At 51.2% G+C, this 17,788-nt stretch overlaps 1 protein-coding gene across 1 annotated transcript in view; it reads left to right on the forward strand.

Annotated features, from left to right (window-relative positions):
* The first annotated feature begins 454 nt into the window (after positions 1 to 454).
* The window catches only part of GRID2IP (Grid2 interacting protein), a 59,294-nt gene continuing 41,960 nt past the window's right edge, over positions 455 to 17,788 (forward strand). The window contains exons 1-2 of the mRNA XM_026447596.1: positions 455 to 883; positions 12,613 to 12,767. Of these exons, the coding sequence (XP_026303381.1) occupies positions 455 to 883; positions 12,613 to 12,767 (584 nt within the window). The remainder of the gene's footprint in view (positions 884 to 12,612; positions 12,768 to 17,788) is intronic.

Below are 17,788 nucleotides of genomic sequence, written 5' to 3' on the forward strand. Positions count from 1 at the left end.
AAGCCTGTAATCCCAGCACTTTGGGAGGCCGAGACGGGCGGATCACAAGGTCAGGAGATCGAGACCATCCTGGCTAACACGGTGAAACCCCGTCTCTACTAAAAAATACAAAAAACTAGCCGGGCGAGGTGGCGGGTGCCTGTAGTCCCAGCTACTCCGGAGGCTGAGGCAGGAGAATGGCGTAAAACCCGGGAGGCGGAGCTTGCAGTGAGCCGAGATCTGGCCACTGCACTCCAGCCTGGGCGATAGAGCGAGACTCCACCTCAAAAAAAAAAAAAAAAAAAAAAGAACAGACAGATAGAAGGGAAAGGGAATTGAGACAAAGACAGAATCAGAGGGAGGAGGCAGAGATAAGTAGAGGCCTTCAGTGGCCCATGCCCTGGGCCTTTGAGTGGCTTTGGAGCCACGGACAGACCCGCAAGGAAATCCCTGTTCTGTCTCCAGTTGCAGGTGCATGGCCACTGCTGCCCTGCCGGCCACCAACCAGGGCTGGCCGGAGGACTTTGGCTTCCGGCTAGGTGGCTCCGGCCCCTGCTTCGTCCTGGAGGTGGCCGAGGGAAGCAGCGCGCATGCCGGAGGACTGCGGCCAGGGGACCAGATCCTGGAGGTGGAGGGGCTGGCGGTGGGTGGTCTGAGCCGCCAGCGCCTCGTGCGCCTGGCACGGCGCTGCCCACGTGTGCCGCCCAGCCTGGGTGTGCTCCCAGGTCCCGACGGTGGCCCCGGCCCGGGATCCGGCCCCGCAGCCCCAACCACAGTCTGGCGGGCCCCGCGGTGCGGCCGCGGCCTAGCTCTGGGCCGTGAGCTGCTTCGCTTGGTTGGCCGCAAGCGCCCGGAAGCGGTGCACCGAGAGCGCAGGCGCAAGGCCCAGGAGTTCAGCCGCAAGGTAGGGCGCTGAGGGAAGGAGGAGCTGGAGAGACGTGGAGCGAGAGAGACCGGGGAGCGGGAAAGGGGGCGCTGGGGGGAGGGGCTCATAATGTGGGCGGGGAGTGGGCGGGCGGCGGTCCCCCAGGGCCAAAGGTAAGGAAACTTAAGGGGTAAGATTTAAGAGAAATGTCGGAGTGCTCAACTTCAAAACCTTGCATCTAATTTTGCTTTTTTTTTTTGAGACAAGAGTCTCACTCTGTCGCCCAGGCTGGAGTGCAGTGGCAAGATCTTGGCTCACTACAACCTCTGCCTCCCAAGTTCAAGTGATTCTCCTGCTTCATTCTTCAAATAGCTGAGATTACAGGCGTTTGCCACCACACCCAGCTAATTTTCTTTTTTTTTTTTTTTTGTATATTTAGTAGAGATGGGGTTTCACCATGTTGGTCAGTGTGGTCTCAAACTCCTGACCTCAAGTGATCTACCTGCCTCGGCCTCCCAAAGTGCTGGGATTACAGGCATGAGCCACTGCGCCCGGCCTAATTTTGCAATTTTTACTCGTTTTTCTTTTTTATTAAGGTACTATAGGTGTAAAGTGCATTAAGTGTACAGCTCAGTAAATTTTCCATATACATACACCCTTGAATAACCACCCTCCTGATCAATATATAAAATAATAGGATATAGATAAAAATATAATGTAGACTATAGAATAATTGACACCAGAAGGTTCCCACGTGCCCCTTTCCCTGTCTATCCTCCCCATTAAAACTTAACTGCAGGCCAGGTGCTAGGTGTAATCCTAGCATTTTAGGAGGCCAAGGTGGGAGGGTCACTTGAGACCCTGAGTTCAAGGCCAGCCTGGGCAACATAATGAGACACTATCTCTACAAAATAAAAATCAAAACCTAGCTGGGCATGGTGGTGCGTGCCTTATAGTCCCAGCTACTCAGGAGGCTGAGGCGGGAAGATCACTTGAGCCTTGGAGTTTGAGGCTGCAGTGAGCTATGATTGCACAACTGCATTCCAGCCTGGGTGACAGAGTGAGACTCCATCTCTAAAATAAAAATAAAAAATAAAAAGAGCCAAACAGCCACAGATATTGCTTCTTGGCCCTTCATCTAAGATCAAATGTAAAAGAGCCAGTGGGGTGAGGTGGCTCACGCCTGTAATCCCAGCACTTTGGGAGCCGAGGAGGACTGATGACTTGAGCTCAGGAGTTTGAGACCAGCCTGGGCAGTGTGGTGAAATCCCATCTCTATCAAAAAAAAAATATATATATATAAATATATATGTGTGTGTGTGTGTGTGTATGTGTGTGTGTATATATATACACATATATACACATAAAAGCCTTCAAGTGTAGTGGCTCACGCCTGTGGTCCCAGCTACTCAAGGGGATTGAGGTGGGAGGATTAATTGAGCTTGGGAGGCGGAGGTTGCAGTGAGCTGAGATCAAGCTACTGCACTGCAGCCTGGGTGGCAGAGTGAGACTCCATTCCCTGCAACCAAAAAAACAGTGTCAAAGAGTCACACCTGTTCTAAGCCCCCACAAAACCAGGATTAGGCCTGCCCTTGCACAGCGGCCTCTCTGGCTTGTTGGCTGCAGGAGGCCCTAGTTTGGGTTCACCAATCTTCCAAAGGCATTTCCTCTTGACTTTGGCACAAACCAGGCTGTGATAGGTTGCAGGTGGAATATTAGAGTGGCCCTGAAGATTAAGAATCAGGAGCCTGGAATGGATCAGACCTCCAACCACAAGAAGAACCCAAGACCTGAGTCACCTGCAGGAAGTGGGGAGTGGCCACAAGGCAAGATGGAGGCACCATTCAGAGACCCAGGGCTGGGATGGAAAGAGGGAAGATGGAGTCGGTCTCAGGCCTGAATTTCAAGCCACCCCTGATTTGCAGGAACCTGCCATTTGCTGTACAGATCCAGGCAATTCCAAGAAACCTGGGATGTGAGACGGTTATAAAAGAAGCTGCCTAGTATGGTCACATCTACCCCAGGCCACCGACAAGGTCCCCGTACAGCAACCTCCCACACCACTCGCCTTCACTCCTGTCCTACAGGGCTTTCAGATGGGATCCCAAGGCCTTTATTTCACTAATACTTGAATGGAACCAAAAGTGAGCCTGTGTGCGACTAGGAAATAGTCCGGAGCCACAATACTCGGTCCCTACCCCTGCCTGGGCATCGGGCCCCTGTGGACGTGAAGGCTGGAAACTCAGTATTTGCTTGGCGGCTGGGACACTTGAGCTCATAGACTTTTTTTTTTTTTTTCTTTTTTGAGACAGAGTCTCGCTCTGTCACCCAGGCTGGAGTGCAGTGGCGCGATCTCGGCTCACTGCAACCTCCACCTCCTGAGTTCAAGTGATTCTCCTGCCTCAGCCTCCCGAGTAGCTGGGATTACAGATGTGGGCTACCAGGCCCAGCCAATTTTTTATTTTAATTTATTTAATTTTTTATTTATTAAATTTATTTAAATTTATTTATTTAATTTTTATATATTATATTATATTATAAAATTTGTTTAATTAAATAAAATTATTTAATTATTTAATAAATAAATAAATTAATTAATTATTTTATTATATATGTAATATAATTAAAATATAATAAATTAATAATTATATAATATATATTTTATATATTATATATAATAATAAATATAATAAATTAATTACTTAATAAAATTATTTAAATTTATTTAATTAATTAATTTATTTTTTTATTCTTAGTAGAGATGGGGTTTCACCATATTGGCCAGGCTGATCTTGAACTCCTGACCTCATGATCCACCTGCTGTGGCCTCCCAAAGTGCTGGGATTACAAGTGTGAGCCACCACGTCTGGCTGACTTTTTTTACATTATTTTCATTTTTAATTTTTGTGGGTACCTAGTAGGTGTATATATTTATGGGGTATCTGAGATATTTTGATACAGGCATGCGATGTGAAATAAGCATGTCATGGAGAATGGGGTACCCATCCCCTCAAGCATTTATCCTTTGAGTTATAAGCAATCCATCTACACTCTTTAAGTTTGTATTTATTTTTTTTGGAAACGGAGTCTCACTCTGTTGCCCAGGCTGGAGTACAGTGGTGCGATCTCAGCTCACTGCAACCTCTGCCTCCCGGGTTTAAGCAATTCTCCTGCCTCAACCTCCCAAGGAGCTGGGATTACAGGAGCCCACCACCATGCCTGGCTAATTTTTGTATTTATAATAGAGACGCGGTTTCACTATGTATGTTGTCCAGGCTGGTCTCGAACTCCTGACCTCAGGAGATCTGCCTACCTCGGCCTCCCGAAAGTGCTGGAATTATAGGCGTGAACTACTATGCCTGGCCTAAGTTATTTTAAAATGTACAATTAAGTTATTATTGACTATAGTCACCCTGTTGTGTTATCAAGCTTACAGACTTTTCCTCCGCAGAAGGGAATCTGCTCAGTTCTGCCCCAGCAACACTTGGCCATGGGGTTTGGGAGGTCAGGGAGCCTGGAAACTCGGTTGGAGTTTGACTATTGCAGAAATGCCTCCCAGCCCACTGCCCAGGCATCAGGTCCCTACCCACTCTGGCCTCCTCCAGTGCCCAAGCTTGTTCCAGTCCTAACCCCTTCCAAATTAACCCCCTCAGGAGTGTCTCCTCTATTATATATCCTAGCCCGATCCCCCGAATGGGCTTCTCCGACCCTGAGCAGACCAGCCTCGTGGCCAGGTACACACGCTCACATACACACAGGACTCAGCTCCAGCTTCCCTCCATCACCAATGTCCAGATCTTCCAAAGCTGTGACTTTCTTCCTGTACCCACAACAGGCTCTGCTGCTATGACAAACCAACCCAACATTCTGTTGTTGTTGTTGTTGAGACAGGGTCTAGCTCTGTTGCCCAGGTTGGAGTGCAGTGGTGCAATCATAGCTCACTACAGCCTCCAATTCCTGGGCTCAAGTGATCCTCCTGCCTCAGCCTCTCTAGTAGCTGGGACCACAGGTATGCACCACCACACCTGGCTGATTAAAAAAAAAAAAAAAAAAGATTGGAGAGATGAGGTCTTGCTATGTTGCCCAGGCTAGTCTCAAACTCCTGGCCTCAAGCAGTTCTCCTGCCTCAGCCTCCCAAAGTGCTGGGATTATAGGTGTGAGCCACTGTGACTGATCCAAAATCAACATCTCAGTGCCTTTGCACTACAGAAGTTTACTTTTCAACCACAGAGTCCTCTAGGGGGTCAGGAGACCTCCTAGGGTGGCTTGATGTCCATATGAGGTCTCAGTATTTCAGACTCTTCCGTCTCGATGTGAAGCTTCAGGATTCCCTATGGAAGAGGAAGAGAGCATGGAAAATTGTGCCTCTGCTGTTAGGACAGCACCTGTCCTCAGTACTCATTGGTCAGAACTGGTCACACTGCTGTTCCCTAAGGATGCTGGGAAATGTAGTCTAATGTGTATCCAGAAAAGAGGAAAGACCTAGAAATATTGGTGAGTGCAAGTAATGCCTGCTACAATCCCAGATCACCTGCCATGAAACTAAAGATCTGTCCCTGACTCCATCTGATCCCTGCAGAATTGGAAGGGGGCACGTTCAGAGCCCCAAACAGGGCAGGATGCAAAAGAAGACCTGCCCAAGAGCAGGGCTGGGCAGCACCCCGCTGAGGGTAGAATCCGACAGGCTGCCCAGGCCAGTTGCTGTGTGTTTTCAGGCAAGGAGGAACAGGGGAGTGGAGGATTTCGGTTAGGGCTTGCTGGGCACCCACAAAAGCTGAGAGTGAATCTCCAAAAATGACTGCCTCAGGAAGATGAAGGGCCTCCATGGAGCCCAGCTGGTTTTCTGTCTATCTTTTTTCTTTTTTCAAGACAGAGTTTCACTCTTGTTGCCCAGGCTGGAGTGCAATGGTGTGATCTCGGCTCACTGCAACCTCCACCTCCTGGGTTCAAGCAATTCTCCTGCCTCAGCCTCCCAAGTAGCTGGGATTACAGGCTTGCACCACCACGCCCGGCTAATTTTGTATTTTTTTAAGTAGAGACCAGCCAGGCTTGGTGGCTTGGCTGGGCACAGTGGCTCACACCTGTAATCCCAGCGTTTTGGGAGGCCGAGGCAGATGGATTATCTGAGGTCAGGAGTTGAAGTAGAGATGGAGTTTCACCATGTTGGTCAAGCTAGTCTCAAACTCCTGACCTCAAGTGATCCGCCTGCCTCTGCCTTCCAAAGAGCAGGGATTACAGGCATGAGACACTGCACCGGACTGGTTGGTTTTCAATCACCAGCCCTCCATTTGTCGCCTGCGCTCTCTGCCTGCCCCAGTTTTTCCTCCTTGAAGTGGCTGATATTTAATAGAAAATCCATTAGTGTCCCGTGATGATACCTCATGCTTAGATGTAGGCTGAGAACATCTGGGTAATAACTGACACCAAAACCATACTGTGGCACGGGCCCCAGGAGGGAGGAACTATTTTTTCCTCTTTCTTACATAAAACATCTCTGCAGCCAGCCATGTTCTCCTTTGAATCGAGGTTGCTGCTGACTTTGATTTCCAAACCGGCAACCTTCCTCAGCATGGCGCGGGCATGGGGAGGGGGTGGCTGGTGCTGCCAGCCTGGCCCGCTCACAGGGAGGGAACAGAGGTGAGCTGGGGGCCTGCAGGAAGTGCAATGCAAGGCTGCTTTTTGGTTCAGTCCCATCCATATTCACCGAGTGCCTAATATGTGCCGGGCCCTGTGCTTGGGGCTAGACAGGCATCACACCTGGGTGAGGGAGACAGACGGTTCCACAGACTCACGGTGTGTCTGTGCTAGGATTCAGACGTGCACAGAACGCGGCCTCTGACTGGAAACCTTCAAAGCCTCTTGCTACTTCTCCTCCCTTTTGGAATCATCTAGAAAGCAGGTGGATATACAGTTCTGGAGTTCAGCAATGAGCTCTGGGCTGAAGATCGAGGTCTGGGAGTCACCATCTGGGGTTCTTGGCCGGAGCAGGGTGGTGGAGAGCCACAAGCGCAAGAGTGAACTGCAGTGGCAAAGGGCAGTGGTACAGCAACAACACGTGTAGACGGCTCTGGACTAGAGAAGGGAGGAGAATGAGCAGCTTTCGGGATCGAAGGAGGATTGTTTTTTATTTATTTGTTTGTTTGTTTATTTATTTATAGAGACAGGTCTTGCTCTGTCGCCCAGGCTGGAGTGCAGTGGTGTGATCATGGCTCACTGTAGCCTTGATTTCTCGGATCCAAGAGATCCTCCCACCTCAGCCTCCCGAGTAGCTGGGATTACAGGTGTGCACCACCACATCTGGCTAACTTTTTCATTTTTTAGAGACAGAGTCTGGTTATGTTGCCCAGGCTGGTCTCCAACTCCTGGCCTCAAGCGATCCTCTCATCTTGTCCTCCCAAAGCTCTGGGATTATAGGCATGAGCCGCTGTGCCCAGCTTGTTATTTATTTATTTATAGCTTGAGAGAGACTTGAACATTTATATAAGCTGCAGGGAATGGAGAAGTAGAGATACTGAAAACCATGCAGGCCGGGTGCAGTGGCTCACGCCTGTAAACCCAGCACATTGGGAGGCTGAAGAGGGTGGATCACCTGAGGTCAGGAGTTCGAGACCAGCCTGGCCAACATGGAGTAACCCTGTCTCTACTAAAAACACAAAACATTAGCTGGGTGTGGTGGCGGGTGCCTGTAATTCCAGCTACTCGGGAGGGTGAGGCAGGAGCATCCCTTGAACCTGGGAAGCGGAGGCTACAGTGAGCCGAGATCATGCCATTGTGCTCCAGCCTGGGCAACAACAGTGACACTCCATCTCAAAAAAAAAAAAAAAAAAAAAGAAAGAAAAAGAATACCATGCATTTACCAGTCATTGATCATGGGCCTATGATATGCAGGACAGGGGAAACAGCCATGAGCAACACAGACAAGGAGCCTGACTTCTCACACCTAACATTACTGCAGGGAAAGAAACAGTAAGCAAGTGGATTAATCAATACACAAGCTATTAAAGATCATGATAGGCCAGGTGCAATGGCTTACACCTGTAATTCCAGCACTTTGGGAGGCTGAGGTGGGCGGATCACCTGAGGTCAGGAGTTCAAGACCAGCCTGGCCAGCATAGTGAAACCCCATCTCTACAAAAATTACAAAAATGAGCCGGCTGTGGTGGCATTTGCCTATAATCCCAGCTACTTGGGAGGCTGAGTCAGGAAAACTGCTTGAACTCAGGAGGTGGAGGTTGCAGTGAGCTGAGATCCCGACGCTGCACAGAGCAACAGAGCGAGCGACAGAGTGAGACTTCGTCTCAAAAAATAATAAGCACAGTGACGTGCACCTGTGATCCTGGCTACTCGGAAGGCGGAGATGGGAGGATCACTTGAACACAGGAGTTCAAGGCGACAGGGAGCTGTGATCACAACACTGCACTCCAGCCTGGGCAACAGAGCAAGACCCTGCCTCCAAAAAAGAAAAAATAAAAGATGATGATGAATAAAGTGGAGGCATAAACAGGGTGAAGTGAGAGTGATGGAACCCCCTTTGACAGGGTGGCCAGGAAAGGGTGGCCTGATAAGATGATCTTTGAGCTGAAAGCTGAATGACAAGTAGATGGCAGGAAGAAAGGGTGGAGACTGGGAATGGTGAGGTGTCTGTGGCCTGGTGGTTTGGCCTTGACTAGGAAAGTTTTTTTTTTTTTTTTTGTTACACAGAGTCTTGCTCTGTCACCCAGGCTGAAATGCAGTAGCACGATCTCAGCTCACTGCAACCTCCATCTCCCAGGCTCAAGCAATTCTCCTGCCTCAGCCTCCTGAGTAACTGGGATTACAGGCGTTTGCCATCACGCCCAGCTAATTTTTGTATTTGTAGTAGAGATGGGGGTTTCACCATATTGGCCAGGTTGGTCTCGAACTCCTAACCTCAGATGATCTGCCTACCTCTGCCTCCCAGAGTGCTGGGATGACAGCTGTGACCCACCGCACCCGGCCGGAAGGGGGCCTCTTCAGCCTCGGAGAGCAGAAGATGGAAGGGAAGGTTGTAGAGTCTGTTGAGAAGTTTGTAGGTGGATGAGGGTGAGAGAGGCGGGGCCTGACAGCCCCAGTTCAGGCTGAAATTGCACCCTCAAGTCCTCAAGAGAGGGAGACGTGAATGACTCATGGACTGACTCAGTCGCCCAGCCTTGCTTCAGGGTCAGCTCCAGCTGTCAGTGCTCAGAGACAACCAGACCCTCAGCCAACAAGGGAGGAGTCTCATGGAGTATGTGCTTTCAGTGGCTAAATTGTATGACGTGTGGGCAATTCGATGATTTTTAATACGTTCACAGAATTGTAACACCCATCACTGCCATTCGTTTTCAAACAATTTGATCACTCTGACAAGAAATTTGCACTCCTCAGCCATCACTCCCTATTTCATGGTTTTATTTTCGTATTTATTTATTGAAATGGGGTCTTGATCTGTTGCCCAGACTGTATAGTGCAGTGGCACAATCTTGGCTCACTGCAGCCTCAACTTCCTGAGGTCAAGTGATCTTCTCACTTCAGCCTCCCAAGTAGCTGAGACTACAGGCGTGCACCACCATGCCTGGCTAATTTAAAAAAAAGGCCGGGTGCGGTGGCTTAAGCCTGTAATCCCAGCACTTTGGGAGGCCGAGACGGGTGGATCACGAGGTCAGGAGATCGAGACCATCCTGGCTAACACGGTGAAACCCCGTCTCTACTAAAAAATACAAAAAACTAGCCGGGCGAGGTGGCGGGAGCCTGTAGTCCCAGCTACTTGGGAGGCTGAGGCAGGAGAATGGCGTGAACCCGGGAGGCGGAGCTTGCAGTGAGCTGAGATCCAGCCACTGCACTCGGGCCTGGGCGACAGAGCGAGACTCCGTCTCAAAAAAAAAAAAAAAATTTTGTAGAAATGGGGTCATGCTGTGTTGCCCAGGATGGTCTTGAATTCCTGGCCTCAAACAATCCTCCTGCCTCGGTCTCCCTAAGCACTGGGATTACAGGTGTAAGCCACTGCCCCTGGCCCTGCCAGGATCTTGCCTCCCACCTACTTTAGGATTTTCTTTCTTTCTTTTTTTTTTTTTTTTAAGACGGAGTCTTTGCTCTTGTTGCCCAGGCTGGAGTGCAATGGCAAGATCTCGGCTCACTGCAACCTCCGACTCCTGGGTTCAAGCAATTCTCTTGCCTCAGCCTCCCGAGTAGCTGGGATGAATAAAGGCACCCACCACCACGCCTGGCTAATTTTTGTATTTTTAGTAGTGACGAGGTTTCACCACATTGGCCAGGCTGGTCTTGAACACCTCACCTCAAGTGATCTGCCCGCCTCCCAAAATGCTGGGATTATAGTTGTGAACCACCGCGCCCGGCTGAGATTTTCCTCTTTGGTTTTGGCCTGGATAGCCAAGAAACTACAAATATCTCCCACATGGATGTACTGCAATTATTTAGCCCCTACTGTCAGATGTTTATATTGCTGCCAACGTCTCAGTGTTAGAAATAATACACAGGTGAACCACCTCACTCATACATCATTGTGCATGTGTCTTGCCAGGATGTATCTAAGATAAATTCCTAGATGTGAGATCACTGGGTAAAAGGATGGGCTTTGGACACACTTAACAACCTGCCTTCCAGAAACATGACCCTTTGCACGCTCGTTTCCAACATGACTACTTGCACCCTTGTTTCCAACGTTCCCATTTGCACGCTCGTTTCCAACATGAGCATTTGCACGCTTGTTTCCAACATGCCCATTTGCACGCTCATTTCCAACATGTCTATTTGCATGCTTGTTTCCAACGTGATCATTTGCACGCTCGTTTCCAACGTGCCCATTTGCACGCTCGTTTCCAATGTGTCCATTTGCACGCTCATTTCCAATGGCCACACAGATGTGCCTTGATTAGTATCAGCTGGTTTGTGGACAAAGACAAAGAAACAAAAGTTTAGAGAGAGAAGTGGGGGAGTCAAAATTCAGGGCTAAGCTAATGTGCCAGGACTTTTTTTGTGGAGCCAGAATGTTCTCTGTGGGATCTCTCAGCGCACAATATGGAAGGGAGTGTAGTATTATAACAATAGTAACTAGCAATTACTGAGTGCCTGGCATGGTTTTAAGCCTTTATATTAATTCCTTTGATCTTTACAATATTTATTAGAACAGTTCTCTTTGGGTTTGAATCCCGACCTTTCACTTTCGCCTCATGACGCCGTCACCTCTACCAGCCTCAGTTTCCTTACATGGAAAATGAAGATGCTGGCCAAGAGAGGTGGCTCACGCCTGTAATCCCAGCACCTTGGGAGGCCGTGGTGGAAGGATCACTTGAACCCAGAATTTGAGATCAGCCTGGGCAATATAGCAAGACTCCATCTCTACAGAAAAAAAAAAAAAAAATTTAAATTAGCCAGGTCTCTTTAAGTAGATGAAGGATTATAAAAAAAAAATTAGCCAAGCATGTAGGCACACACTTGTGGTCCCAGCTATTCGGGAGGCTGAGGAGAGAGGATCACTTGAGCCCAGGAGGTCGAAGCTGCAGTAAGTTATAATCACACCACTGCACTCCAGCCTAGACAACAGAGTGAGACGATGCCTATAAAAAATTAAACTAAAATAAATTGGCTGGGTGCGGTGGTTGACACGTGTAATCCCAGCACTTTGGGAGTCCAAGGTGGGTAGGTCACCTGAGGTCAGGAGTTTGAGATCAGCCTGGCCAACATGGTAAAACCCCGTCTCTACTAAATACAAAAAATTAGCCAGGTGTGGTCGCAGGCACCTGTAATCCCAGCTACTTTTTTTTTTTTTTTTTTGAGACGGAGTCTGGCTCTGTCGCCCAGGCTGGAGTGCAGTGGCCGGATCTCAGCTCACTGCAAGCTCCGCCTCCCGGGTTCACGCCATTCTCCTGCCTCAGCCTCCTGGGTAGCTGGGACTACCACCTCGCCCAGCTAGTTTTTTTTTTTATATATTTTTTAGTAGAGACGGGGTTTCACTGTGTTAGCCAGGATGGTCTCGATCTCCTGACCTTGTGATCCACCCGTCTCGGCCTCCCAAAGTGCTGGGATTACAGGCTTGAGCCACCGCGCCCGGCCAATCCCAGCTACTTTAGAGGCTAAGGCAGGAGAATCTCTTGAATTTGGGAGGCAGATGTTGCAGTGAGCGGAGATTGAGCCATTGCACCCCAGCCTGGGTGACAGGGTGAGACTCTGTCACAGAAATGAATGAATAAATAAACAAATAAATATACATAAAAAATTAAATAAAATAAATAAAATGAAGATACTAACCATGCGACCAGGCCCACTTCGCAGGACAGATATGAGGTTAGAAATGGCATGATATGGCCGGCTGTGGTGGCTCACATCTGTAATCCCAGCACTTTGGGAGGCCAAGGCGGGTGTATCACCTGAGGTCGGAAGTTCGAGACCAGTGTGACCAACATGGAGAAACCCCGCCTCTACTAAAAATACAAAATTAGCTGGGCATGGTGGTGCATGCCTATAATCCCAGCTACTCAGGAGGCAGAGGCAGAAGAATCACTTGAATCCAGGAGGCAGAGGTTGCAGTGAGCCAAGATCGCACCACTGCACTCCAGCCTGGGGACAGAGTGAGACTCCATCTCAAAAAAGAAAAAAAGAAATGGCATGATATGGGCACAGCACTCAGGTGGTATGCCCACATCAGCCATCCCGTGGAGGTAAACTGAGGGAGGAAAGGAAAGAGGAGAGCAGTTCTCCAGGGTTCCACTCTGGATCCCTTTTGGTCATTCACAGGACCCCCCTCCTTGCAGGTGGATGAAATCTTGGAGGACCAGCCGACTGCCAAGGAGCAGGTGTTCGCCGCGCTGAAGCAGTTTGCAGCTGAGCAGCGGGTGGATGACCTGGTGTGGGCTCTCACCCTGGCGCTGCCCCGAGAGGCCTGCGGGCCACTCCTGGACAACCTCAGGTACTGCAGGCAGGGGGCAGGATAGACAGGCAGGGTGGGTCTCAATGAGGGCCGTCATTCCCCCACAGCCAACCCAAGCACCCTTTCTAGCCCAGGTGGGAGATGGTAGATGGTAGCCTGCTCTCGAACTGCAACTGCAACCCCCAAAAAAGGGTAAGCCAATGACCCTGAGAAGGCAGCTGTTGGCTCTGGCAGATGCCAGGGTACCACCGTGAGTGATGGGAGAAGGGCTGGGACAGACCTCAGAAACGATCCACCTTCTGATCTAAAGTCACCACCTTGGCCAGGCACGGTGACTCCTGCCTGTAATCCATGCGCTTTGGGAGGCTGAGGTGGGAGAACCGCTTGAGGCCGGGGGTTGGAGACCAGCCCGTGCAACATAGAAAGACCCCATGTCTATAAGAAATAAAAATTAACTGGGTGTGGTGGCACAGGCTTGTAGTCCCAGCTACTTGGGAGGCTGAGGCTGGAGGATTTCTTGAACCCAGGAGGGTGGGTCTGCAGTGAGCTATGATTGCGCCACTGCACTCCAGCCTGGCTGACAGAGCAAGACACTGTCTCAAAAAAAAAAAGATCACAGTCTGCCCTGCTCCACCCTAAAACCTAGATTGTAAAACTCTCCAACAGGATACCAGACACTTCCAATTATTTATTGAGACAGGATAATGGCACAATGTGAGGGCAGGGAAGCCCAGGACTGTGCCATGTGGGGCTCCAGTACCCCCACCACTGGCACTCTACAAACCGTGTGTGCTCTTGGCCCTTTGATTTCCTTTCTTCTCTCTGTTGCTTTCTTTCTTCCTTTCTTCCTTTCCTTCTTTTTATTTTTTCTGAGACAGAGTCTTACTCTGTTGTCCAGTCTGGAGTGCAGTGGTGCGATCTCAGCTTACTGCAAGTTCCGCCTCCCAGATTCACGCCATTCTCCTGTCTCAGCCTCCCGAGTAGCTGGGACACAGGCGCCTGCCACCACGCCTGGCTAATTTTTTTTGTATTTTTAGTAGAGACGGAGTTTCACCGTGTTAGCCAGGATGGTCTCGATCTCCTGACCTCATGATCCACCCACCTCGGCCTCCCAGAGTGCCGGGATTACAGGCGTGAGCCACTGCACCTGGCTTTCTTTCTTTCTTTCCCTTTCTTTCCCTTCCTTTCCCTTCCCTTTCCCTTCCCTTCCCTCCTTCCTTCTTTCATCTTCCTTTCTTTTGAGACAGAGTCTCACTTTGTTGCCCAGGCTGGAGTGCAGTGGCGTGATCTCAGCTCACTGCAACCTCCATCTCCCGGGTTCAAGCAATTCTCCTGCCTCAACCTCGTGAGTAGCTGACACTACAGGCGCCACCACACCCAGCTAATTTTTGTATTTTTAGTAAAGATAGGGTGTCACCATGTTGGCCAGGCTGGTCTCGAACTCCTGATCTCAAGTGATCCACCCACCTCGGCCTCCCAAAGTGTGTGGATTACAGGCGTGAGCCACCGTACCCGGCCTGATTACTCTTCTTGTTTTGTTTTGTTTTGTTTTGAGACAGGATCTCACTATGTCGCCCAGGCAGAAGGGCAGTGCCATGATCTTGGCTACTATAGCCTCCAACTCCTGGGCTCAAGTGATCCTCCTGCCACAGCCTCCTGAGTAGTTGGGACTTCAGGTGTGCACCACCATGCCAAGTTAATTTTTGTATTTTTTTAGAGATGAGGTTTTACCATGTTGTCCAGGCTGGCCTCAAACTCCTGAGCTCAGTCAATCACCCACCACGGCCTCCCAAAGTGCTGGAGTTACAGGCATGAGTCAGGTGCCTGGCCCTTTGATGCCTTTTGATGATGATGATGAATGTGTGCCAAGGACCTCAGCAGACCCTACAGGAACGCTCTCACTGAATCACCCGAGAGCTGTTATTAACCCCATTTCCCAGAGACAGCCACACTGCAAATTGGGAGCAGTCACAGGACCGGGGTCAGGGTCAGTGGTGCACTTTCTGCTCTTCTGCTCTGTTTTACTCTAAGCTTTTTTGAATCGGAGTCTCGCTCTGTCACCCAGGCTAGTGTGCAGTGGCATTATCTCGGCTCACTGCAAAGTCTGCCTCCCGGGTTCAAGCGATTCTCCTGCCTCAGCCTCCTAAGTAGCTGGGCACCACCACGCCACCACGCTTGGCTGATTTTTGTATTTTTAGTAAAGACGGGGTCTCCGCCGGGCATGGTGGCTCACACTTGTAATCCTAGCACTTTGGGAGTCTGAGGAGGGCAGAGCATGAGATCAAGAGTTCGAGACTAGCCTGGCCAACATGGTGAAACCCCATCTCTACTAAAAATACAAAAAATTAGCAGGGTGTGGTGGCAGGCGCCTGTAATCCTAGCTACTCGGGAGGCTGAGGCAGAGGAATCGCTTGAACCTGGGAGGCAGAGGTTGCAGCGAGCTGAGATTGCACCACTGCACTCCAGCCGGGTCGACAGAGTAAGACTCCGTCTAGAAAGAAAGAAAGAGAGAGAGAGAGAGAGAGAAAGAAAGGATGGAAGGGAGGGAGGGAGGGAGGGAGAGAGAGAAAGACGGGGTCTCACCATGTTTGCCAAGCTAGTCTCAAACTCCTGACCTCAAATGATCCGCCCTCCTCAGCCTCCAAAAGTGCTGGCATTGCAGACCTGAGCCACCGCGCCTGGCCTGCTCTAAGTTTATTTGTCAGAAGAAAAAAAATTCTGGTGGGTCCTCACCTGGAGGGACCCAGGAATCTCCTGACTCCGCCTCCATCCTTGGAGGCCCTCGCTGCCTGCCCAGCTTGGACCAAGCCCCCTCTAAGCTGGAGTGCTGTTCTCCCTCCCTGGATCCCGCCGGGGTTCCCTCCTCACCCAGCCTCCCGGGCCTGCGACTGCTCCCCCATCCCTCTCCTCCCCCTTCCCGGACTCAGCCCGCCCCCTCCCCTTGCTGCCATTCACCCCGCAGCCTGCCCCTCCCTCTGGGCCTGGCCAATGTCAGGGACTGGGCTGGCCACCCTCCCCGCCCCCCACCCCACCTCAGCCCTGGCGCAGCTCTCGGTTGTGCAGCGGAGCATAGGCGACCACCACCGAAAGAGGCCACCATGAGCTGCCTGGGGTGAGTAAGGGGTGAGCCCCTTGCTAGGAGAATCATAAGAGGGGAAAAAAAGAAAAAAGTTATTTCTAGAGCCGAATTTGCCGCGGAGATGATGCACTGGCTCTGAGCGCTTCCTGGGGAGCTGATTGACAGGCAGCCCCCCCCCCCCCCGCCCCGCCCCCCCCCACCAGGGATGGGCCAGCGGGGCGCAGGCGGCCCAGCTGTCCCCCAGGAAGTTGGCTCGCTCGTCTCCAGGCTGCTGGCAGCCGGGCTCGGCTGGAGGCCCTCTCGGTTCTCCTCTCCCCAGAGCGCTGCCGGCGTCTGTTCCTGCCCCTCTCCCGGGCCAGCCCGCCTGCCCCCCGGGACAGCCCCAAGCCCGCCTTTCTCAGCCGCTGCTGGTGTCCAAGCCGCCGGCAGCCGCGGCAGCAGGTCGGGCAGGGCGCAGGAGGGGGAACACCCTTGGGTGCGCTCGATTTAGAGCCCGGGCAGCGGGAGCCCTGGACACCTGGGGATGCCCGGTCCCCGCAGCCTGAAACGGCAGCCTCTGCTGTAAGCGCCAGGAAAACTGGGGAGGCTGCTGGAGGAAGGGGCGGCGCCCAGCTGGCCTTTGCAAGGAGAATGTTACCCTGGCAGTAGGGCTTCAGCCACCCCCCACCTCTTCAAACCCCCACTTCCCAACAACCCCCTCCCCAGGGCTGGCCTGTCACCCATGGCCCCACAGTGTGCTTGCCTCTAGGGTGGCAGCAATCTCTGGGCAGCCCCATCTGGAGAGAGGTCAGAGGGGGCATGAAGGAGCCACAGACGCAGCTGTGATTCCCAGGGTTGGGTGCCGGTTGATGGGTAACTCAGCACAGAGCAACCAGGGTTGGCTTCTTGGAGGAGGCAGCAGGAGGTGGCGGTGCTGTGGCTTAGTGACTGGTGGAGTCTGGTGGTGCCTCCTGTGGATGTGGGAGGACGGTCCGCAAGGAGAGTTCAGATGGGCCAGGTGCTAGCCACACAGCGGAGGGCAGTGCCACCCTGGCCTATGGCATCCAATAGTCCCCAGCTGTGAACCACCCAACAGGAAGTAGAGGGGACCACAGAGAGCCACCACCTGGGCCCTAGGACCCCACACTGAGGAAAGACAAGGTTTAATTTTTTTTAAGAATTTATAAATAGAGACAGGGTCTCACTGTGTTACCTAAGCTTGCCTGGCCTCAAGAGATCCTCCCATGTCAGCCTCCCAAAGTTCTGGAATTACAGGTGTGAGCCACTGTGCCCCACCAAGAGGTAAGATTTAAGTGAGAGGTTGAACAGCCAAAGGGTGGTAGGCAAAAAAATATACACGTGTGTGTGTCAAAGCTCTGCAAGGAGGCCAGGACCCACCCAAATCAGAGATGTGTGGCCTCTCTAAAGGGTGATCCCAGTGGCCAACATAGAAGGCTTGGGGCGAAGGAGAAGGGACCAGTGACACCATGAAGCTAGGCCATCTAGCACAGTAGCCACTGGCCACACATGGTTATTTCAAGTTAAATGTGCCTGGACATGGTGGCTTATGCCTGTAATTTCAGCACTTTAGGAGGCCGAGGTGGGTGGATCACCTAAGGTCAGGAGTTTGAGACCAGCCTGGCCAACATAGTGAAACCCCGTCTCTACTAAACATACAACAATTAGCTGGGCAGGGCCCGGCGCGGTGGCTCACACCTGTAATCCCAGCAATTTGGGAGGCTGAGGCGGGCAGATCACCTAAGATTGGGAGTTTGAGACCAGCCTGACCAACATGGAGAAACCCCATCTCTACTAAAAATACAAAATTAGCTGGGTGTGGTGGCGCATGCCTGTAATCCCAGCTACTTGGGAGGCTGAGGCAGGAGAATCGCTTGAACATGGGAGGCAGAGATTGCAGTGAGCCAAGATGACGCCATTGCACTCCAGCCTGGGCAACAGGAGTGAAACTCTGTCTCAAAAAAAAAAAAAAAAAAAAAAAAAA

The sequence above is a fragment of the Piliocolobus tephrosceles genome, chromosome 8 (genome assembly GCF_002776525.5).
Source record: "Piliocolobus tephrosceles isolate RC106 chromosome 8, ASM277652v3, whole genome shotgun sequence".
NCBI classification, from domain to species: Eukaryota; Metazoa; Chordata; class Mammalia; order Primates; family Cercopithecidae; genus Piliocolobus; species Piliocolobus tephrosceles.